This window comes from Lissotriton vulgaris, chromosome 7 (assembly GCF_964263255.1).
Source record: "Lissotriton vulgaris chromosome 7, aLisVul1.2, whole genome shotgun sequence".
NCBI lineage: Eukaryota > Metazoa > Chordata > Amphibia > Caudata > Salamandridae > Lissotriton > Lissotriton vulgaris.
This window is the reverse complement of record NC_141695.1, coordinates 839,781,667-839,806,835: the sequence shown is the minus strand read 5'-3', so window position 1 is coordinate 839,806,835 and position 25,169 is coordinate 839,781,667. Positions and strand designations below refer to the sequence as shown.

The following is a 25,169-nucleotide window of genomic DNA, read 5'->3' as shown; positions in this document are numbered from 1 at the left end:
GCATATGCCTTTTCTCCAAAGTGCACAAAACATACGCACAACTCTGCTATTTTTTATAGGGACTAGAGACGTGCATACATCATACAGTAACCCTTACTATGGAGTTCCTTCCGGCAGAGAGAACCCCAAGGACATGGCGACTTCAGGAGACCCTCTTACTGGGACCCGAGGTCATATCACAGGTCACAAGAGCAATGCAAACCTTCCTGGATTTCAATGACAACCCTGAGAATACCATGTCTACACTCTGGGAGACCTTGATAGCGATAATAAGGGGTGAGTTCATACCTATCTTGCGAGGGCATAACAAGGTCCGAAAAGAGAAAAGGGATCAGTTTGTTAGCCAAGTCAAAGAGCTAAAATGGATACATTGCTGAACCAGGCATATTACACCAATTACATGATAGGCAAACAACTTGCGGGCCAAGATTTAGATACGGCTGAATATGCAGCTCTTCGGTTAAATCACTCCTTATGCGCAGGGGGAGAAGAATGCAGACTTAATAGCCAATAAATAAAGAGCCCTATGGCAACAAGCAGAAGTCCACTCCCTGAGGACACTGGAGGGTAGGGAAGTGTTGGAAGATAGATCTATAGACTCAGCATTTTGGGATTTTTTATAAAGGCCTTTACTCAGGACAAGACCTGGACCAGCAATGTACCGCCTCACATTTGCAAGGGGACAACATGAACCAACTCACTCAGACACAGGCGGTGTTGCTAGACTCACACATTAAGCTGGAAGAGGTCATTTTTCAATAGAGCGTTAAAAACCCTTAAACTCATTGTGGCCTGACAGATTACGGACAAACTTTTATAAAATCTTCTGCTAGGTTTTAGCCCCCATCCTCACTCGGCTGTTCAATACATTCTTGGGCCGGGGATCCATCACCTTTTCAATGCGGACAGCGGCCATTGTATTTATTCCGAAGCCTGTTACGGACAAACAGTACTGCAACACATAAAAAGCTCTTTACCCATATACTTTCAGCAAGACTTTGTCCCCAGATGCTGGGCATCATTAGCCCACAACAGGCTGAGTTTATCCCCAGAGGCTATGTAACCACACCACAAAGCGTAAACTGCACCTAATAGATAAAGCTACTCATTCAGACGATGTGTTCCAATTGCTAACTATCAACACTGAGAAGGCTGTTTATCGGGTGCACTGGCCATACCTAGAAAACACCCTTTCCCATTTTGGATTTGGCAATCGTTTTTAGAGCACGGGTAAGAAGTGGTTACAGCTCGCCTACAGCAATGGTAAGGGTCAACGGCTTAACATCGGCATCCTTCCCCCATCAAAAGAGGCACCAGATAGGGTTACCCTTTGTCAACCCTGCAGTTTGCTCTTTACATGGAGCCCATGGCCCAGTGAATCAGAGATAATCCAGTCATCACCGGAATTACGTTTGGGGGGGGAGGGGGGATGTGGAGGGGGATGGCACACTATAAGCTTAAACGTTGATGATGTCTTAGATTCATTGGCTAATCCCAACACCATCCTGCCTGCTTTTTTGAATGAATTGTCCGCATTCGGCTCTGCATCGCGATTTTGAGTTAATGGCAATAAATCCCAGGTCCTCGCCCTATCGATATCCCACACGCATTTGACCTGCCTTAAGGCTCAATACCTCATACAATTGGCCAACACATCAATCCCATACCTAGTAATCCAATTTGCCATCTCAACTTGCTAGACTGTTATGCTAAACTATAGTTCCTTACTCGGCCAAATTAGAGATGACTTAAATAGATGGAAACAACACCGGCTCTCTTGGCTTGAACGAGTTGTTGCTCTTAAAATGACTGCCTTGCAGAGAGTTCTATATATCTTCCAGATGCTACCGGTCACACCCCCAACAGGGATGATCCTCACTTTGCAGAAAGAAATGAATCAATTTGAATGGTTGAGTAATAGACCTTGAATGCATAGAGATTTGAGTTACCTACCTCCGGATGCGGGGGGCCTGGGTGTACCCAACTTCCAGCATTATTTTCAAGCAGCGCAGCTTCGCTACCTACTCAAGCACAATAGAGTCTTCGGAAAAACATTTACTGGTCCAAGACAGGGAGATAGCAGGAATTCCCTTGTGGAAGGTATACTTCATTAAGAAATTTCGTAGGCCAAAGAGTTTGCAAGCATCTCACATCACTAAAATGACCGTGGAGGTTTAGGACCAGGAGGCGACCTGACAAGGCCTTACATCATTCCCCTCCCTCGCGACAACCCTGTTCGACAACGCTGACTTTTCCCCAGGCTTGCATCAAGGGGTATTCACAGCATGGCGGCAGACACAATGACGCTCTGCGGGCCACTTATTTGATAGGAATGGGATAATCTCATTCGCCCAACTGCGCCAGCAAAATAACCTGCCTGAGACTGAAATATTGCATTATTTGCAAGTAAGACACTGGCTTCTACACTCTTGTAACCACCCTTCAGTGGAGTGGGTAGACGCTTTTTTGTGCCAGCCTACTCATCCGTTAAGTATCCTAAGCCAGAGGAGGTGGGAGAGGGAACTGGGGAGAACGTTTCCCCCAAGGAGTGGGGAGAGATCTATAACAGAGCTAGGCACACAGCTCACAACCCGGCAAGTATAGAGATTGCTAACAAGATAGCCACTTACTGGTATATTACCCCAGTACGCCTCTACAGGGTCAATCCGGAGCGAAGCCCAGCCTGCTAAAGAGGTTGCGCCTCCCCAGGCACCTGGTTTCATCTGCTGTGGAACTGCCCTGACTAACAGAATATTGGACCAAACTCCTAGACGACATTAAGTCACATTTAGACACACAAATAACCAGTTTCCCCACCAATACGATTTTGGTCTTGCCTAACCCGCTAACCCTTCCACTCAAATCTCGTAGAGGGCAGTAAATGGGTTCAGCTGTGGCAGCGGCACTCCAGAATATCCTTGTCCATTGGGGTTCCGGACACATACCTACATACCAGAGGTGGCTGCTCCATTTCTCTCCACTTCTAAGGCTTCACTTGGAGAGATATGGTGCCCATGTCTCACGCTCCTATTTACAGAATTCCAGGAGCTTACCTGCCTCAAAAACCTGCACATTCTCAGATTAAAGGGGTACCTCCCCCCATCCAGGCAATGAGAGACAACTGTTCACTTAATGTTGAATTCCCTATGCTGCTACTACGCCCTGTTTTTTTTGTAGCGAGTACTAGGGAGGTGGGAGAGGGAGGTGGGTATGTTACAGGGACTGTTTATTGTTACCGATTGCGATAACCAAAGCACAATATTTCTGCTATGCACACATCAATAAAAAGATGTAAACCATAAAATGTACCGCAGGAAAGAAGGCTCCTGGCCTGGCTGGGGTTCCAATCGATCTTTTTAAAGGGCATATATATTTATGGGCCCTTATAATTGTGAACGTCCTAAGGGGTGCTTTGGTCACAGGACCACCGAAGACATGGTTAAACTACATCATAGTACCGATCTTTAAGAAAGGGGGTCGAGCTGACCCTCGGTGCCACCATCCAATGTCTTTAATGGACACTACAACCAAAACACTCCGTAGGATTCTTTTGTATCGGCTAGAGGGCTGGGTCACGGAAAAGGGTAGTTTTTTCCTGCAATCCAGTATTACTTCAGGAAGGGTCTCGGAACCATCGAGCAATGTTTGAACTTACATCTAATTATCAGAAAATACATGCTGGCTAAGAATGAACGCCTGCATTTAGTGTTTATGAACTTGAGTCCAGCATCTGACTGTTAATAGAGGACAAATGGGAGTGGAAATGTAAACAATGGAGGAAAACGCCCCAGTGGTCGAGTTTCTAGCAAAATTACATGAGGATGTGACTGGCTGCATCAGGTATGGGTGCAATGGTGAATGCACCCCACCAATTAAGATTAATAGTGGGGTAAGACAGCGATGCGTTCATACCCTATTTCTTTTTTGCCTGTACATTAACAATTTGGATGCTAAACTATCACTTGTGGAGGCAGATGTGCTGAGGGCGGGGTCTAGAAGTATTCCTGCACTGCTACATGCAGATGACGGTATTAATCTTGAGAACAGCTATGGGCCTGCAGAGGCTGTTAAATACATTTGTATAATTTAGGAGTGATTTTGGCCACTCGACTAACATTAGAAAGTCACACAGCATGGTCTCTGGGCATCAACCAAGAAATTTGAAATCTCAGTTTATTAATAGAGTTAAACTCTTAAATGTACTGCCATTCACATATTTTGGCGGTACACTTTGATCCAAAATGTTCATGGTTACATCTTATGAGGCTTATAGAGTCACAATTTGATAAAACTATTGAAGCAATCTTTAGGTTTGCGGGGAAGTTGGGATCAAAACCCTTTGTTGCTATAATTAACATCTATAAAGTCTGGTGCTGTTCTGTCTTTACATATGGAGCAGGAATATAGGGGCATGCAAATATTTCATGCCTACAGGCTCGGGGAAACGTGTTCCTGATGATACTTTTAGCCGTCCCTACCAGCGTACCTGTTTATGCTTGCCATACTGAGCTGGGCTAATCATACCTTGAGTGTCGGGTCAGATTAGCCCCTCTTCTGTAGTGGCACTCTATTTGGTTCAAGCAGAAAATTATCCTGAGCCAGGACAGTCTCCAATTGGATCATGCCCAACGTGTTCCATGGTTGCACTATATTAGGGAACAATTTACTTTACTGGTGAGGCCGGAATGTTTTTCCAGACCACATGATATGAGACTTATCAAAAAACAAATTCAAAGCTGAGTTTTACTCCATGGAAGGAAGGAAGAAGGGAAAGTCACAAATTTAGGAAAAAGAGTATGATTGCCCATGATCTAACAGTAACCATTGATTGCATGAAACTCTATTTGAACTTTTTCCGCACCATCATCAGCGTTTTTATCTGCTTGGATCCAGATTTAATATAGCCCATCTATTAGTCTCATATTGCAGATATACTTATAATGAATCAGCTCTGGAGCCGATGCCATGCCTAAAAAACAATACCTTATCCCACTGCTTAGGTCTTTCAATATAAGAAAGTGTAGACATGCTTTGTTGTACCTGCAATTGTTACAATCTGATTATATCTGGATGCTGGCTCATAAGTTTATCTTGGTTACAGTTAAACTGAGAAATATGCTTGGGAAATAACAATGTTGAACGTCACTTTATTAAGTCTGAACTTGGGAATTTTAAATATATATTTAATCAGCTTTATTTTTTTTAATTGTGAATATATTTGTTATTCTGCATTGCTGGATTTTAGGTTTCATGTTCTTTAATGTTTTACATAAACCGAATAAAGATCTCTGATGACTCATTACAACAACTACAGTTTGAATCAATGAACTAATGCACCCACTCACACTGCGGAACAAAACTTAGACACATTATCAGCTCATGCTACATCCACTTGCCTTGACAAAATATTTCCATAATGCATTTGCACTTACAAATGTGCAGAAACCTAGGATAGTTCCTAACTTACAGATCAGGGCCAGATATTGGCACAAAGTCAGTTAAAATCTTTTGACAGAACCAATTTCCTGCCCTCCGATACTTGAGTGTCCCCACTTCAAGTTAATCTGAATATATTCATTTTTTGACTTTAATTGCAGATTTTCCAACAAAGAATACATCTAAATCTTCACCATGGTTCATAGCAACAATACAACCATTAAACCTTGCGGGCAGATTAGCTGAATAAAACTGGTGATCCCATTGCTCTCCTGAACTTAAATAACTTTATAAAAACGAATCACTGTCTTATTTTTTTTTAAAAACCATTCAAGCTACCCGTAATGAGTTTTATACCAGTCGTACAGCTGCTGCCAAAAAGAAAGTTAAAATTACTGATGAAATCTCAAATGCCTCAAATTTGTCACCTGGATCGATGTACACGCAAATGTTCTGTAATGAACATGCTACTTTATAGACAAAATATGCACTGCTATTAAAGATAATTCTTCAACTTTCATTAATAATACTGGGCATGAAAAAACTTTCATATATTTTCAGAATCAGTTCCATAATCTATCACTGCACACTATACGCCAATTGATCAGCAACTGTAAATTGGGTTCTCATCTCGACCTAACTCATAAAAAAAATTATATAGTATAAGTGCCAGAATAAATAAAAGGTCACACTTCGAACTGTTAACCTTTCTCTGAGTTCTGGTATAGTTCGAAATGAGATCAAAGCAGGCATGGTCAAACCCACTCAGAAAGAGTCCAGCCTAAATCCTGAAATGATGCCCAATTATAGACCTATTCTTCTGCCAACTATAACAGGGCTGACTGCGCTGACTTTGACTTTATATGCAGTGTTTGACACTGTTCATAATATTCTTATTTCTAGACTTCACAGTTGCAGGATTGAGGGAACTCCTTATTGTACTTCATTCTTCCTGAGAGATCTATCCCAGAGTCATCCTCAACAATCAAATATTTCTCCTCCATTTATTACAAATACCGGAGTTCCTCATAAGATCCATGCTCTCTCCTCACCTGTTTAATGATTATGTTTTACACCAGCTAACCAAATCAGAAGTTTTAGAGCAACTGTTACACGTATGCAGAGGACAACCAACTTAGCAGGACATTCTCAAATATTGTCTCTGTAACGTGAAAAGCTGGATGGATAATAATTGGTAGAACATGAATTTGGAAAAAACAGAGGTATTAGTGCTACCAAGACCCTTCTGGTATCCTGTAAACTATTAGAATTAACAACACATATAAAAACACAAAATCATACAATATATGATACGGGCAAAATGTATCTTACAATTAAAAATATCAAAATAACTGGCATTCCTTCAGATAACCAAGCGCACTTAAAATGTGTGGAGTGTTTTTGCATTTTCATGAATGACCTAAATTCCCGATGGTTGTTTGGTGTGTCTTCTCTCTTTTTTTCACAGGGTACTAAAGACCCCAAGACAGTGGAGAGTGACAAAAGTCACCCCACCGTAGGTTTTCTAACCACAGTGTTGGTAAGAGTGGAGCTCTATATATTTATAAATATCAAGGTCCTGACGTATGCCCTGTTCCACTGTTGACAGTAGGCAGAAACATGTCGACCAAATTTTATACGGCGAGGGGTTAATTACTCTCCCCATTTCGCCGTTCACTTGTTTTTAGACACCATACAGTAACCTAGTTCCTAAAAATTAAGTGGGGTAACTGCAATGGCTTTTGATTTCACTCACTCACTTTGGGCCCCCACTTAGTTAGAAGTGCATCCCTGTTGTCAGGTATATGCCCGCCCTCTATCAAAGCAAGTTTTTAGAGGGCGAGGACAGCCGATGATAAAGCATGACACCAGGTGGTGCGTGAGGCCAGTCCTAAACTTTTTGTGAGATGTCTACACATACATACACATAACACTTCTGAGCACCAGTTAGGTCATTCTGATGGGAGTGGCCCTATTTGTGTATAACAGTTTATGTTGGCGGCTGGCCAGCTCCTATCGCCGTGTTTTGCCTCTAGTTCCCTTCCCCAGTAGGAACTGGGGCTAGTGTGGTTTCATTGTGGTATATGAAACAAAGCCATGCGAGGGAAGAGGTCCCTTGTCTGGTTAGGGGCCGAGAGGAACTCTGAAGGGAGTACACCCTCCCGTAGGTTAATACTGTGTCACAAAAGGTACTCCTTATACAGCCTAGTTTACCACAGGAGAATTAATTGGCTAACTAGAACAGTATGTATCTTATTTAGGTGGGTGGTATGCCCTATCCGAAGTGTCAACACCACTGCTGCGTGGGGAAAGTAGCAATTCTTCCTTACCCACGCAGCAGTGGTAATGACACTTCAGATAGGGCATACTACCCACCTAAATAAGATACATACTGTTCTAGTTAGCCAATTAATTCTCCTGTGGTAAACTAGGCTGTATAGGGAGTACCTTTTGTGACACTTCATTGTGGTATAGCCACGATTGCGGGAACATATTTAAGGGCATATAATAACGGGCCTAGTGAGGCGCTTGTATCGGCTAACTGAGCTGGAGAATTAGTGGTTCACTCCAAAAAGTGATCCCCCACATATACCGATTTGTTTATTTACCCACTGACACCCCGCGTCAAAGATGCAATCCGAATTAGCATTCAGGGAGGTAAACTATGCCGAGATCTTGAGAACTCCATCATCCCTGGCAGAAACAGTAGTAGCCCAAACACTGAAAAACTCGGTTAAGTGGGAGGCACTTACTGGCAAAAAGAAACAGCAGGTCCGAACAGCCCTTCATGGGGCGTACATGACGGAATACCTCAGAAAGAATACCGCCCCAGAGGTCTAGGTGTGACAAACGAACCAAGACTCTTTTTAGACAACTAAGAGTTTCGTATTAACTGGTCCGGGATTACATGGAAGTGCACGAAGGACTGGTTAGTTCTAATAATCAATACTGCCAGACAGCTAGCAGACGTATTACTATTCGAAATACAGCAGAGCGAAAGCCAACTAAAAACTCTTGCTCATATCACTGTCTACAAGAAAAAACTGGAGGAAATTAACAACGATCAGTCAGAATACCGGGAATACCTCACACAGTCCAAAATCACGAAATTGCAAAAGGACGTACAAAAATTCAATCGTGATACCGTGTATCCTTACACCACAGACTAGTATTACGACCAGCCACAACAACCGAAGGCAACGCGCAAACAGCCGTTTAGACCCACCCCACAAAACTGGACATTTAGTTCAGGTGAGGAAAGTAGCAGCGATGAGAGCACTGGTAGACAGTTGGGAGAAAATACCAAAACCCACTAAACACGATGTATGCACCACTGATACATCCGTTTGGTTTTTGGCAACAACCCTTCTACCCCCAAGGATATGGCTTTCCACAGGGACCCCAGCCTTTTTATCCAGGGGCCAGTGCAGGGGCAGACAAAAACAAAGAAGAAACACAAGAGTCCAATGGGATGACTAAACGTCAAGCACAACTGGGGCAGTAACACAGAGCAGGGGGAGACCCAATGGCCCATCAACAAGACGGAATAACTAACATTGTTATCCTTAGTCGACCACGTAATCACAAAAGATGAGGAGTCTGTCTGATCAAAGGGCTTGGGCTTTGTACCAACGCCAATGAATGATCCCTGCCTCCTGAATGCATAATTGGCGCAGTTCTTTAGGAAAATCAAACTCAGGGATTTCTTCGATGACAATGAAGAAGAATACAGCAGAGAGAAGAACACTGGGCTAAGGAAGAAATCTTCTTTCTCACCACCATCACAAAGTGTACCATGTAATATACAAGCATTCGAACAAGCAGTCCTCAAAGAGGTGTAGAGGATCAATTTCTAAAACAACTAAAGGCTTTCAAAACCTGACGAAAGGAGTGCACTCCAGACCTTAAAATAACAGAGCTGGTAATCAAACCAGCTGACAAGGGGGGGGCGCTATCGTGCTCATGAACCTGAGGATGTACCAGGAGGAATACAACAGACTTAAGTGATACTAACAGCTAGGAGGTTTATAACAGTGATCCTACCAATAGTCTTATGAACAGACTCAAAAGCATGGTGAATGAGGCGGTCACCAATGACTGGATCACGAAACATGAAGCTGAGTTTTTGACCAATGACAACCCCCGCACACCCAGGCTCTACACCCTCCCAAAAATCTAGAAGGGTAAAGCACAGCCATCTGGAAGACCAATCGTGTCCGGTATTGGATCACTCTTGGAACCTCTGTCGCAGTTCTGCGATTGGTTCCTTAAACCAATTGTTTAGAAATCCCAGTTATATATATATATATATATATATATATATATATATATATATATATATATATATATATACACACATATACATATACATACGAGACACAAAAGATGTCCTATGCCACCTACGGGACCTGGAGATAAACAGCGCCGAAGACATATTCATAACTATGGATATCGAGGCGCTATACACAAGTATCTCGCAGGGACGTACTCTGGCAGTGATAGAACAGATCTTACTAAATATGGAGTGGATATACACTAACCCGATACACTTCATCCTCGAATGTGCTGAAATGGCTCTGACTGAGAACTTTTTTGATTTCGAAGGCACTAAATAACACCAGATCTCAGGCACGTCCATGGGCAGCACATCCATGAGCAGCACATTTGCGCCGAGCATGGCGTGCCTGTATGTACACCAGTTCCCTATGTAGCACAACTGAAGACCTGGAAGCGCTACATAGACGATATACTCATCTTCTGGCGGAGCACAGTGGAAGAAGCAACACTATTCACACAATGGATTAACTCCAAGGATGATCACTTGAAGTTTACACACTCTATTGATAAAAACCACGCCATATTTCTGGACTTGGATATCTCCATGAGCACAGAAGGGATATGAACCAAAGTACACGACAAGCCAACTGATAAAAACAGCGTATTGTTATACGAGAGCTCCCACCCGAGGGCCCTGCGTCAAAACCTCCCGGTGGGTCAATTCCTCCGAATACGTAGGAACTGCTCTAACGAAGAAACTTTCAAAGAACAAGCTGACCAACTGGAGAAGAAACTGCTTGATCAGAATTATCCTGCTAACATGGTGAAAAAGGCAAAAAAGAGAGCGAGGAACAACCATCGGGAGGGACTCCTGGAGACCACCAACAAAGAAAACAAGCATTTGCAATGCAAGAAGTCTTGCATTTACTTGAGTTTGAGCTACTGGCATTGTAAATGAGAATGCCTTTTATTTATGATTTGGTTTAAAAAAAATAGAATGGCATTGTCATTTACAATGCCAATAGCTTAAACTTGCGTAGTGGAGAGATGTATTGCAATGATGTGGATGGGGGAGGGGGGCACAAGCGCAACGTACGGCTGCAGCCACTGCGCTGTCCACAACACTATCCAGCTCCATTACCTGCTTGCCTGACGTGCCACAAAGTCCGTCATGGTCCGAGCAAACCATGGAAGAGGCCATCCTGCACCACCCGCAGCCAAGGGTGCTTAGAATAGTGGGCAGCCCGACTAGTATCTGGCTGTTTTGTTCATTGCCTCCAGATATATAGCAAGTAACATCATACCTACAACAAGTCGGGACTGTTATCTTTGTCTATGGTTGTTAGTTGCATAAGAAATTAGCAGCGACTCGAGATGGGCCGCAAACCTGACTCCAGCTACAGCAGACCAGGGCCTGGACCCGAGCGGGAACCCCCTAAGCCGAGCACCCCAGTTTGCACTCTGTCCAGGTCACCCCGCGACATGACCATGAATCAGCCGGAGGAGCAGATAAAACCTGGGGCCAATGTGAATGATTGCAGCACCAGTGTGTGGGAGGAGACACAACCCTAGTATCACGCTTGCCCCACAACTGACATTAAAACCTGTTAAACAGCATTCGCGGTGAGGGCCGAATGTACCTTACCGGAAACCCCACATGCCACAAGGCAGGACAACTGGACCGATGTGCAACTGCCGAAATGCCCTCCACAGCATGTGGTTCCCACCGTGGCGAAGAGGACTCGTACGGCAGCATAAGGTCTTGGTCATTCCAGCGCCCAGAGAAACCCCTTCAGTTCCCAGAGCCAACCATGGCGAGGTGACCCACACCCGCCCAACGTCCCCCGAAGAGCTCCTGCACGGGCTGCAACCCCCACATTGCACCATACTGCTACATCCTTGCCTGGCACCAGCCTTTCCATACTGCGTGCTGCATACAGCACCCGGCCACAGCGCTGAGCAGCTTCGCCGACACTGTCTGAAAACTGACAAACTACGTGTGGATACCACCAAATCAGCAGGCTTTCTCCCAAGCATTTTTGGGTGAGTAAAATAAATAAAAAAACATATCTCTCTCGTTTTGGAGAATGACCTATTGGCATAAAGAAATATATGGCGTAAAAATGTGTGTCTGTGTTCTACCTATTTGTTGTTGTGTATCTCCCTTTTTAGGAAAGAATCCTAAATACTTTATGAAACAGACATCCCCCGTCTGGAAAATCCATTGTACGGTAGGATGTTTTGTATCATTAATTTGTGTTAATTTTTGCTTTTTCACTAAGCTTAGGTCAAGCTTTATTGCAGTAGTGTTCAAGAGGTCCTGACGAAAGCCGGGTAGGCTTAAACTTTCCTACAATGGCTGAAACATGTTGACCGAATACCATCCTTAACAGGCAGTTATTATTTCAAACTGTCTCACACTCATTTTAATCTTGACACCATGATTTTCCCTAATAAACTTTTCCTTAAATCATGGTAGCCAATTTTACATCTCACTTTTTGATTCTTTTCTCACTGCAATTTAATATCCCACACCATCTCAAACTGTTTTGATTTTTGGTACGATCCATCACTGGTGGTTCCTTGGGTTTGGAGAAGCACATAATTCCAACAGGTGTGTGGCTCCTTAACCGGACCATCTTTGGTTCTATCCCAGATGATGAAGCTCTGCCATATGGGTGGGCTGATGGGATTAATTTCCTTTTTGTTGTACACACCTTACAGGTAGACACAGAGTCTGTCACATTTTTCTTTTCTTTGCCCCCATTAGTTGTACAGACCATTGACAGTCCTTTTTGTATTGTTATACTGTGAATAAGGGGTTTGTCTGTCCTTTGGTCATTAAATAATTTTCCCCTTAGACCCTCCACCAACCTTGTTTTTGACACATACCTGTGTGCCATGCCTACAACCCACTGCCCTGGCATAGATCAGTCACGCCTCTAGCTGGGAGCCCTATCCCTGTAGTGATGGTGCAGGTGCATGCGCCCTGCACCCCTACAGTGCCTAAGTCCATTATTAGACATTGTCAGTGCAGTGCTGCCATTAAGAGTATATGGTGCTGGTAGCTTGTCATTACGAACTCCACAGCACCATAATGTCTACAGTGAAAACTGAAAATGTTGCTATCAAACTTATCAGCACTATAAACCCACATTGATGCCAGTGTGGGGTTTAATGAAAAATGCACACAGAGGGCTTCTTCGAGATACCCTCTGAAAAGAGACCTACCATTAGTGTTCAGGCTGAGGTCGAGAGCCTGCTGCTCTCGGGGGCCTGAAACAATGTACATCCTAGGACAAGGTGCTAAACCTCCTCCCCCCCAGGATGGGCTGGGTCCACGAAGGGGAAGCTTCAAAGGTTTGCCATCTTTGTGAGCTTCCCCAGGCCACTTGCTGCTTTCAGCAACTGGTCCCCACTGTTTGACCCCCACTTTGGGTGGGAGAACCGGCAGGAAAAACAAGTGAGGAAGAGAGGTGTGCCCACCTCTGCCAACTCCACCCCTCAGGTGGGGGAGGCGAGGTGAAGCACAACTCTCAGTCCCCGCACTCATGCAGATGGGGGGACCCAGCAAACCAGGGAAAGGCTTATGCCCCCCCCTCCCACTGGAGGGTAGAATAACAGGGGGTGTACCCACCTCTGGAAAGGGTCCCATTGGTCCCAACCTTTTTACCTGCCTGTAATGCCCATAAATCTAGTATTTAGGGGCACCCCTGAACCTTGCTTCCACAGACTAGAAACCAGAAAAGAAGAACCCAACAGCCGTGCCGAAGCCAACAAGGAGGACGCTCACTAACTTGGCCCCAGCCCTTCCGGCCTGTCCCCACCTCAAACCTGCTCCAGCGAAATCCAGGAGTGTCCTGCAGCCAGAGACCTTGAGAAACCCGAGGACCTGCCTGCCTTCCATCCTAAAGACTGTCTCCCGTGAACACCGGATGTGTTCATCAACTGATTGCAGCACCGCAGGGACCCACGGGTCTGCACCTTATGCACCAGACGTCCAAAGACACCACAAACCCGCTACACTGTAAATAGGTGTTGCAGCCCAGCTGAGTAGCATTCGGATACTACAGAACATTATCGAATCTAAAAGAGATGTAAAGTCTCATTAGTGAACACATTACCTTCATGCAGTCACTTAAATGGTAACACAGGGAAGAACACAGCGCTTCGTCATGTAAACTCCTCCTCTGGCATAGGGAGTTTATTTAGGGCAATCAGATTTTTGGAACTAAAAACCGGGGCATTTTTTGAAAAAACAAGCCGGCGAATGGTGCGCGCGAGATGCGGGAGCTGCTGGTGTGCGTGTACGGTTGCGAGCAGCAGCATATGTTTCCAATTATCGCACCTGTGTCTGGGCATGATAATTGGAAACATATGCTACTGCTGCGCATAACAGACACCAATAGGCCATTGGCAGAGCAATGCCCCTGCCTTTGGCCAATTGTGTGAGGTCTTTGAAAGAAGATGCACGCAAAGGCCAATAGCCTGGCCCAAAAGGAAAAGCACATGCTTGTGCGTGTGCAATTCCTAAACCCCCTACAAGAGGTATCTCGCTGTGCGAGACCTTAACAGATAGGATAGTCTGTGTCACTACCTAAACTTCAGTATCGAATCTGGTCCAAAACATCATCAGAAAGAAATGGCCTATTTTGAACAGAGCAGACAAACGTTGGACACCCCCCCCCCTTTTTGTGTTCAAACGCAGAAGGAGCCTACGCGTCAATCTAGTCCAGGCACAGTTACAACAGAACGAAACAAGAGACCAGATTACACTCTGAAGCCAGCCAAGACCATATGGACACTTCCCATGTGGAAACTGTGTAGCATGCCCCCAGACGTACACAACCAAGGAAGTGGATATTGGGACAGGCAACCCATGGCGATTAAAAAACTTCAGCAACTGCAATACTGACGGGTGGTTTACTTACCGACATGCCCATGCAACCTCAGATATGTGGGTATGACCAAAAATGAAAACCATAGTAAACGAACATCGCAGCACTATCAGATGTAGGAAATCCAACACCAAATACATCAACCATTGCCTAGAGGCAAACCACAAAGACACGGATTTAAGATGGGTGGTCCTGGAGGTCATGAACAAACAAAAAACTGATTTGACAAGAGCTATGTTCATAAGAGAACAACGCTGAGTGTTTCGTTTACGCTCGTAGGATGTTGGTCTGAATGACGAAATCCCCTGGCCGCAAATGGGGCGGTAGAAGCAACCAAATGGGCCTAACAAGCCTCAGGTCCACAACAATGAGGACACTTATCGGCTCCTGTAGGTCCCGAGATGGGCCAGACTCTCCCGTGTACTATGGGTCTTCCTTTTTGTGTCCTAAAATATTTCCCTTATTAATAATAAGAGATATCAAAAGAGCCCTTTTTGCACTACCCTGTGAGCATGTTGACATTATATTTCCTGTGAGCCTTCAACACTCTCAGGTTGGGAATAAAAGGTGTTTCTCTGTCCTTCCTTTTTATCAGAGCACCAAGCAATTGAACTGTTTCCATTACCTTTTATTATTACAGTCAAATGTCCTGTATGATTTAAATATACATAATAATATTTTACGTCAGACAGATCCTTTGAACACCAGTGATTCATTGCAAAATCGCCTCGGGGAAGATGCCTCTCGCCGGGCCACCTCTCATCACTAGAGGAAAATGCCTGACTTCCGGTTGGGACAATGGGCTGGCTCACACTGGTAACAGACATCAACTTCCTGTACAAGATTCTCCCAGCGAGGAGCACCTAGGATCAGGCACACCAGGCGGGTTACACATACGTCTGTTCGGACACCGGATACCCACGTATACCGGAGCAACCCCTTGGACGCAGGTCAGGCTAATTTTGCACTACCTAGATCGGGCACTTACAGGGACACCGGAAACCACACAGATGGGTCAAATTTACAATAGCTGTGGCCCCACCTTTTAATTTTACCAATTAAAGTTACTACTTATACTACTGCCTCCACCGGGTACATTCATCACCGGGGAGGAGAGCAGAGTACTGCTAGGTGACGCCGCAGAAAGCGCACCTTGATAAAGTAAGGCATTTGGGTGTGAATGGACGATGGATGCATGTCTAGAAGGAATCTCCTTCTGTTTTTTACATATCTCTGTATTCATGCTTCTCATGCTGGCCACTTGTGCTTAACTTTCTAGGGTTTGACTGCAGGGGCTTTCCTTTACTCCCCCTCCCATGAAGTACGTGGGGTAAAGACTGGGTAAGACGTGGAAGTTAACTCTCCCCTTTTGCTATTTCACTTGTGTATTCACGTATGACAGACACGTCCTACACACTTAACCACGCGCGCTTCAAATGTGTGGTTATTGCATTTTCATGAATGACCTAAATTCCGGATGGTTGTTTGGTGTGTCTTCTCTCTTTTTTCACAGGGTACTAAAGACCCCAAGACAGTGGAGAGTGACAAAGGTCACCCCACCGTAGGTTTTCTAGCCAAAGTACTGGAAAGAGTGGAGCCCTTTACATTTAAAAATATTAAGGTCCTGACAAATGCTGTGTACCACTGTTGACAATAGGCAGAAACATGTCGACCTAATTTTATACGGTGAGGGGTTAATAACTCTCCCCGTTTCGCTGCTCACTTGTTTTTAGACCCATACAGTCACCTAGTTCATTAACATTAAGTGAGGTAACTGTAATGGCTTTTAATTTCACTCACTCACTTTGGGCCCCCACTTAGTTAGAAGTGCATCCCTGTCGTCAGGTGTATGCCCACCCTCTATCAAACCAAGTTTTTAGAGGGAGAGGACGGCAGATGATGAAGCATGACACCAGGTGGTGTGTGAGGCCAGTCCTAAACTTTTTGTGAGAGGTCTACACTCACATACAGATAACACTTCTGAGCACCATTTAGGTCATTCTGATGGGAGCGGCCCTATTTGTGTATAACATTCCTAAAGATACAGCATCAGATATTTGAGCCACATATAATAGTCTTTCTAAAATCTAATGTGTCAGAACATATGCCTCAGATTTTATGTCGAAAAATTTCTATCATATATGTTACGTTTTTGTGTTTTAATTTCATATTTAATAAATTAAATATATTTTTCTATTTATGCCTGTGGTGTAACAGGTTTTTGCACAGTTCACGGGGGGTGCATTGCACCATGGAGAATTTGTATTGTCGGTCTGTATTTTTTACCCTATCCCCTTACTCCTGTAAGCTAGTTAACTACTCTCGGTTCCCTTGTTTAACCAAGATTCAGCATCAAAAGCTTTGGAATTAACTTAGACTTGAAACAGGCGCTCAGCTCATGGCAGTCGTCTCCCCTTGTACTCTGCATATGCACAAGCACAGATCAATGCACCCTCTTTTTAACCACGAAGGGCATGAAAACAGCAGAAGCTGTGATAATAGGCTCCAGATTGTACTATTATAATTCGCTTCATCTTAACATATTCAAAACATTTGATACAAAGATTTCAAGCAGCCCAAAACCAAGCTCCTAGACTTGCTAGGTCAGTGCCTTGCCATACTAAAGCCAAATCAATTCTTGACAAGTTACACTGGCTGCCCATTCATTGTAGAATCCACTTTTAAAACTTGTGTCCAATACATAAATTTGTATTTGGAAAGCCCCCCAGAGTTCTTGAAGCCGCAGTTTTATAGGTAAGTCCCTGTATGTACTCTTTGGGCAGCCTCATCAAAGCTATTAAAAACGTATACCATTTTAACAAACCCTGCTATGGAGGTAAATCGTTTTCTATGCTGGTTCACTGGTGACGGAATAACTTTCCATTAGAACTAAAATAATACCTCCTGTATCTGCATTCAAGAAAGAAACTCAAAACATCTATGTTTTCCTAACACTCTCCTTTTGAGTATTTATTGCTTCAGTACCAACACACCTTAGGTGATATGCTGTACTTTATTAAATACCTAAAGTAAACTAAACTAATAGTGGGCACGCTCACATGCAGTTTTCTCTCTAATTTTCTCGTCGCTAACTGTATAGCCCCATTTTGTGTGTGAAAATAGGAGAAGTATATTTGGCAAATTTTTCTGAAAAAATAAAGCTTCATTAAAAACTGGAAAGGAAAGCCCAGCAATGGCGTTTGTGGGGGACGTACACATATTATGGTCTCGCCAAGACATACAACAATAAAGACTTCAGAGCACGGAATGCCAGGCTGAGATACTTCAAGATTCAATACTTAATGTTTTTAATAAACTATTCAGATGTTATGAGTGCAACCCTTCTGCAGATGGACAAACATATTTAACTGACATGAATAAGTAGTAGTAGTAAGCTTTATTTCGATATAAAAACATATCATAAAAGCAATCCATTACATTAGAAAAAACACGATTCAACAATTACACAATATAAAAAAGCATACAAATCAATAGTGGCATTTAGAAAAAATGAATTATTAGCCAAAAAAATTTAAGAGCAGGTACAGGTAAAAACACATTACTGTAACAACTGTTTCTTTGCAGTTCTTATCCGCCAAGCCCAGTCCAGAAATTTAGCCATACAACAGGCAAAGAAGGGGCGGGCATCTGAGCGCAATATGCGTAGGGCTTCCAAATGTGATCTAGTGCCCAAAGTCCTACATAAAGGCTTCAACCATCTCAACCTGGGCACTGTATAAGCATGGCACTCAAACAACAGATGAGCAACGGACTCAACCCTTGAGTCGCAGAAGGGGCAATAAGGTATAGTTTGGAATGGTGGTTTCCAGGTGGAAGTTAGCAACCCTAAGGGGAGTACTCCCACCCTAAATTAAAATACAATGATATGTCGCCCGAGTTATGGATTGAGTCCAGATAGGGTTCTCTAAAAGGGAGCTCCTTAACTAGCAGGAACTGAGCAACAGATTTACAATTTTTTGGGTTGCACAGTCTCTCGTTATCCACCCATAACCAGTAAGCCTTCTTTAGCATTTGTTTTGAGGGTGCTGTTCTGTTGACCCAGGCGTCTCCTAAACCCAGCTCATAGAGAAGCCGCTTAACCTCCCTGAGCCAGGTTACCTTATGCCAGCCTGGTAGGGATAGTAGTTCACTTAGGGCATCTGCATAGCTACACAGTTCGGGGACGTTCCAAATCCTGGCCCATAATAAGAGGGGGCGTAACCTGGCTTGCTCGCAGATTGGGCGTGTGCCTGCATCTAGCAAGAGGGGGATTGTAGGGGTGCTGTGGGGTAACTTCATAAGATCTTTATGGAAGTTGTTTTCGAGGTGGGATAAGGTGTCAGCTCTCTGTACACCCCACAGTTCCGCACCATACAATGCTGCGCTCACCACCCTTGCTCTATAAATGTCTAAAAGTGCCCCAATAGGTTTTAAAGATGAGGCACGTTGTTCTTTGATCAGTGCCCCTGCAACCCTCTTGTGGGTCAGAAACACCTTCTGGTGGTGTGCCTTCCAACTCATGGTGTCACAGAGGCGAATGCCCAGGTAGTCAAATTCTTTGACTCTTTCGAGTGGAACAGAGTCTAAAGCAGGAGGAACAACAGATTTCCTGGGGGGGTTAAGGACAAGGAATTTGGTCTTGCTTATGTTTATGGACAGGCCCATGTTGTCGCAGAAGGCCTTAAAACTTGAAAGCAACTTTTGGATACCTGCTGGTGATTTTGAAATTAGGAGGGTATCATCCGCAAATAGGAGCGTCGGGACTTTCCTGCCAGCCAGGGATGGTGCATCCGACGGATGTTGAAGCAGATGCTCCACCACTCCGTTAACATAGAGAGAAAACAGAGTGGGGGCAAGCACACACCCCTGGCGGACGCCCCTATCTACAGGGATACGAGATGTTTTTTCTCCCTGGGTACCCCATCTAATCTGAGCGAAGTTGCGGTCATGAAACTTTATGAGCAAAGCCAACAAATAAGGGGGAATACCCAACCCATTGAGGACATTCCACAATTGGGCTCGTGGAACTAGGTCGAAGGCAGTTCGCAAATCTATAAAGATTAGATACAAACTGCCCCCACCCAGCATAACCACTTTCCAATATATCATTAAAAGGCGAAATGTCTGCTCAATGGTGCCTGTCCCTGTTCTAAAACCTGCCTGGAAATCTGACAAAACCTGATTTTCTTCGGCCCACTGCATGATTCTACCTAGTACCACCTTACCGGCAACCTTTTGTGTTGAGTCAAGCAGACTGATAGGGCGATAGTTGGCTGGGTCGTCCCGGCAGCCTTTCTTAAAAATGGGGACGACCTTAGCGCCCCTCCATGAGTCGGGGAGAGAACCTCCCAGCAGGGCCTCATTCAAAAGTGAGGCAATTAATCTGCTCCATATTGGTGGATATTTCTTCAACAGATCACCCGGAATACCATCAGGGCCTGCAGCCTTATTGGTTACAATACAGCTGATTGCCCTTTCAACTTCCTCCGTGCTGAAGGGGCAGACATTAAATGAAGTACCAGCTGGGAAACTGGCCAGAAAACCCATGCTTGGTTGAGGTGCCCCCCGTGGAACAGAGTATAGCTTAGAAAAGTGGGCAAACCAGACATCACCAGGGATATTACAGGTAAGCTGAAGATCAAGAGGCTTGTCCCTGGCTCTCAACAGGTCCCAAAACCCCTTGGAATCTTTCCTAGTGCTTGCCTCCACTAATTCCCACCAGAAACTATATTCATGAGCCTCCTTAGCCTCAGATACAGTTTTTTTATAAAATTTCCTCGCAAGTCTGATATTGTCTGGATCCTTGCTTTTCACTGCGGAAATAAGTTCCCCCTTAGCAACCCGACATTTGGAGGAATACCACTTATCTCTAGCCCTTGAGGCACCTTTCACTACAACCCTTGCACTGGATTGGGGTAAAGTAAACAGATCGCTTAGTGCCACAATAGTTTCTGTAAATATCGGTAGAACAGCTTGGCTGGTGACACCTAAGGCATTGAGGCGCGACCCCACTGCTGACATAATGGTCCCTGCTTGAGCCATCCTTTCCTCATCCGCTGCTGCTTTAGCCCACTTTAGGCGCCTGCCACAGATTGAGGGTACAAGTTCATGGGAGGTTTTCCACTTGTGGGCCAACGTGGCTTGGTTCCCAGCCTGCCAAGGCGGAGTGAGGGTTAATGAGAGAGGATTGTGATCGCTATCACAAGACGCTATGACCTCCATGTCATGGTGGAACGACCACAGATTATAGTTCAGCATGATGTAATCTATTCTGGAGGTATGACCCATCCTGTTGTAGGTATGCGCGCCCATAGAATCCGATTTGGATCGTCCATTAGTTGGTCTAAGGTCGTGTTCCATGCAGAGTGCATTGATGTCTACCGCACTCTGCGTCCATTTAGGGATCGGATCTAGGGTCAGGGTGGGGATACCTCTCCTTGTATCCTCATCCCAAGTGTCCAGAATGTCCTCCCTAGCCAATGGTTCGAAGCAGCAGTTGAAGTCGCCTGCAAGGAGAACATAAGAATCGATACTGCAGGCGGCTAGATCACTGATTAATCCTGTGGAGGGTAAAGATGATACCCCACCCCTGGCCCCCCTTAAGTAAAGGTTAAAAATTTCTAACTTTCTTCCCCCCGGGCATGATATGGTTATCCTCTGAAGGTCAGGAGATTGAGTGGACTTTTGGCTTGCACTCAAACCTAGTGCGATTTTGACCCATATAAGAAGGCCTCCGGACGGGCGACCTTTGCGTCCATGCTGTTGGAAAGCAGGGACAAAGAAGGTTGTGAATCCCACTCTGTGCCTGGGTTCTAAGGACCAGGTTTCCTGCAAGAGGCAAATATCATAAGGGTCCAAGAAGGCGTTCCATTCAGGGATTTCAAAGTTACAGGCAAGCCCTGCCACATTCCAGCTTATAATCTTTAACAAAGGATCGGCTGGGGTAATCCGCCTTGAAGGGTTGACAGGTATAGCCAGAATGGACACAGGGCCTGCCACCCCCGCATGAATAAGTTAAGATGTACTCCTTTCAGAACTAACTCTGTTGTGATCAGCTACACCACAAAATGCATTAAGACAGTGTTCACACAAGACATTTATCTGGTGTTTAAACTGTGATGATATTTATTATAAAGTTCTTTTCTCCCTTATGATAGTATAATATCGCTATATGATGAAGTATAATGATACTCTACGGTCACTTGTCAAGGTAAATACATGCTCACTGCTGGAAGCACAAAGGCAGAGTGCATTGTGTAGGTTAGACGTTAAGGGAAGTGTAAAAGGGGCTAATCCATAAAAGGAAAGACGAGTCCAGACTCTGGTTCAGCATTTAAGACAAGATTGCGTGAGCTTGGAGTAAAAAAGGCGACATCCAAGCCAAGTATTGTGTATATTAGTTGAGGCACAGTAGTTATGTTAGGACATTATACATGCAGAATTAAGAATGTAGGTGACTACCTGCATAAGTCTGGTGCAGCACCTAAGTGGATAGGAACTTTACGAGAAGGATGTGAGAAGAATCGCTAGGCATTCATTAACTTTTTACACAGAAGTACATATCAATCTGTCCTGTCCCTCTTCTTCTTTTGTAATTAACCTGTACGAGAGCCCAATCCCTGGCCACGCTCATTTAAGTACCATTACGTTAATCATCAGCTTGGGTGCCAAAAAAGCGGTTGATTAACCTCTTCATCATAGCATTGGGGAATTAAACCGCTAGGAATGGAAGACAAGATGACTTCCCCAAAAATCCACGAATTACCAGATCAGAATAATCATCCCAGAAAGAATGAACTATTCTCCAAGCCACACCCATCAGGGATTTTCTCTGACAAAAATAGGTTATGGAGACGAGATACAGAACGAAAGATCCAGATAAGGAGTGTTCTCCCCAATTTCCAGATCAACGATTAGACTAATTATTGAAAGAAGTCATTTTTACTGAGTGTAAAAATACGCATGTGTATATAAAAGGCGCCTTCTAGTCATGTCTAAAGCTTTTCATACTGCAGAAATAGCTTAGCTCTTTGTAGTCCAAAAGAACTCTCATAGCCACCACTGGAAAACGTGTATAGAAAAGTTGAAGGACGTTAATAGTTGGGTGTATGTGCTGTACACGTGGGAGTGTATACCAAGATGTAGATGGATGGCCCTTAGTCCCTTATATGTTGGGGCATTTGGGATGTTAATATAGATAGATCTCCATCTGTCCTCTGCGTCGGTGTCCTACTTTTGTAAAGCGTTCTTTCATCCCTATGTTGTGTTAAGGCGCTATATCAATAATTACAAAAAATAATGCACGAGTGTACTCTATACCTGGAATCGGTACATAACACTAATAAACGATAAATGTACACAACACTTGAAAATGTACGGCGTTCAAGCATTTAAGTAATGAATGGTGTTATTATCATGCTACGGCGTATGGGTACCCGGAGTATGCAGGCATCTAGAGGTTTGACTATGTTAGAAGTCCGGAGTTAATTTGCTAGGGGCATTTCCAAGAGACAACCATATCAAATGAAGCATGGACGGATGCCGGTACTCTTCCGCGGGTTCATCGCTGCTCACCTGCAGGTTAAACACCTGAACGGGCAGAGGCATCCTCCTCCTCTCTGGCAGCCACAACCTCAACCTCTACTTCCGGGTCATGGAACGATTCCGAGGCAAAGGTAATGCAGAACACCGACGAAAAAACGTCACAGAATGCGCCTCCCTAAGAGCCCAATCTAAAAGGGCGGCCATGGCGGCTCGTCCCACGGGCTGTAAATTCCTTAGCCCTTCTTCACTGTTTATGAAGTCTAAGTGGCACTTCTCGTTGTCAAGCGTTTTTGTCTGTCGTGGGACGTGTGGTTGGTGTGCGTGTTTTACAAGTATTGTCGAGTCGCCCCAGAAAGTACGTTGTGAGTTGGAACGTCGCAAGGTCACCATCGGACCGTTTATTTTCTTGAAATACCCTTTTGCAACTATTGAGAAAACATTAAAAGCCTTTATTTTAAAGCCTAAAAAAATCTAAACAGCAAACACAAAATAATCCCTTAAAGTAGATTTCAGAATGATTTAAACTAGTCCCAGCTTATCAATAGAGCTATGCTGCGTCAATTTTTAGGTCTTGACCAGCGAATTTGATAGTCTTCGGTTCTCTCTTTACTGAATTTAGTTCTAATGGCCTGTATTAATCAGAAAACCATATTACCCAGAAGGCATGTGCACAAAAAAGCTGAAAACACATGACTAACAAACATTGGCAATGTCAATAGGCCTGGCTTTAAAGGGATGTAGGAAAACGCTCAGCATTACATGGGAATAGATATGTATTTTTGTGTAAGCGAGAATTGTGGAATAATATTGTATGTTAAAAGAAAAAGTGACAGGTGTAATGTCAAGCCAGACCAAAAATACATATCTGTTAATGATTGTCCCCCACCATCTGCTACTGCCAAAGAAAAAGACCATCTTCAGTTCAGTTCAGTAAATCTTTATTTCGATGAAAAAAAAATCATCATAAAAAGTACATAATACAAAATGCTTTATACAAAATACAAACATTCATTATTAGTCTGAACCGAAGAGTTTAAAAACACATTACATAAGGAGGTTTTAAAAAGTTTCAAAGTTAATTCATCATTATTCAGTCTCGGGTTTTCCTAAGTCTTGCTGACACGTTCAAAACATTTACAATCGAGCACAGTGTACGCGTATCAGCAGCCATTTGCAAAAAGTTCAGGGCAATCTTGGCTTGGCGGATTTTAGCCTCCTTTAACCAACCAGAAATCTACGAAGGGGCATTTGATAAAAAGAACATAAAAGTACAAAATGAAGTGTGTCCTGCGGAGACCTATTGTCGCAGCCGCAGGCCCCCTTCTGCTCAACTGTCACTGTAAAACCTGAAGGATAAGCTAAAATGTGATGTAACAAGTTAAGCCTAAAACGACACATTAAAAAACTATCCTGGCGATTATACATTAAAAACAGATCGGGCTCCATACCTACCCCATTACTCACTTGGCGATGTGCCACAACTGATTTCTTTAGAGAGTCAGTGCCTAATCTTTGTGATTCAAATTGATCTAATAGCTCTCTTTTAATTTGGTGTTTACATGTAGGGGTGATGGAGGTCGGGTCTCTGAAGAGTGATGAATGATTGATGGATTCCAAAGTCTCTTTAATGTACCTCAACCACGGAATATGGAGGTAATTGTCCTTTAGCAAGCAGTCACTGACTATTTGCCTACTTAGTTCCGCAACAGGGTTCACCCATAACCTGAGCCATATCATAATAGGCCTCACCTTCACCAGGTCAGTGATATATGGAATTCCCAGTTCTGTGTGTGTTATTCCTGTTGGGGTGCCCTGGGGTAACTTCAGCATCCTCCTTAAGAATGTATCTTCCTCCAGTTGTAGGAGCCTAACATCCCTAAAGCCCCAGACCTCCGCCCCGTATAAAGCTTTTTAAGTGCTTACCGCTACATATAAATTCATCACCTGTTCATGAGACCACCGCCCCAACCTACGAGCAAAGTTGTGAATCGCCCCGTTTGCAGATACCTGCTT

At 44.0% G+C, this 25,169-nt stretch overlaps 1 protein-coding gene across 2 annotated transcripts in view; it reads right to left on the bottom strand.

The window, feature by feature from the left end:
• GPS1 (G protein pathway suppressor 1) overlaps window positions 1–23,305 on the bottom strand; it is a 299,438-nt gene extending 276,133 nt beyond the window's left edge. Inside the window, exon 1 of one of the 2 annotated variants that reach the window (XM_086931195.1) lies at window positions 23,187–23,305. In XM_086931195.1, coding sequence (XP_086787321.1) covers window positions 23,187–23,219 — 33 coding nt within the window. In that variant the 5' untranslated portion in view covers window positions 23,220–23,305. The remainder of the gene's footprint in view (window positions 1–23,186) is intronic. The other variant, XM_086931194.1, reaches the window with a different exon arrangement.
• Between the last annotated feature and the right edge of the window lie 1,864 nt (window positions 23,306–25,169).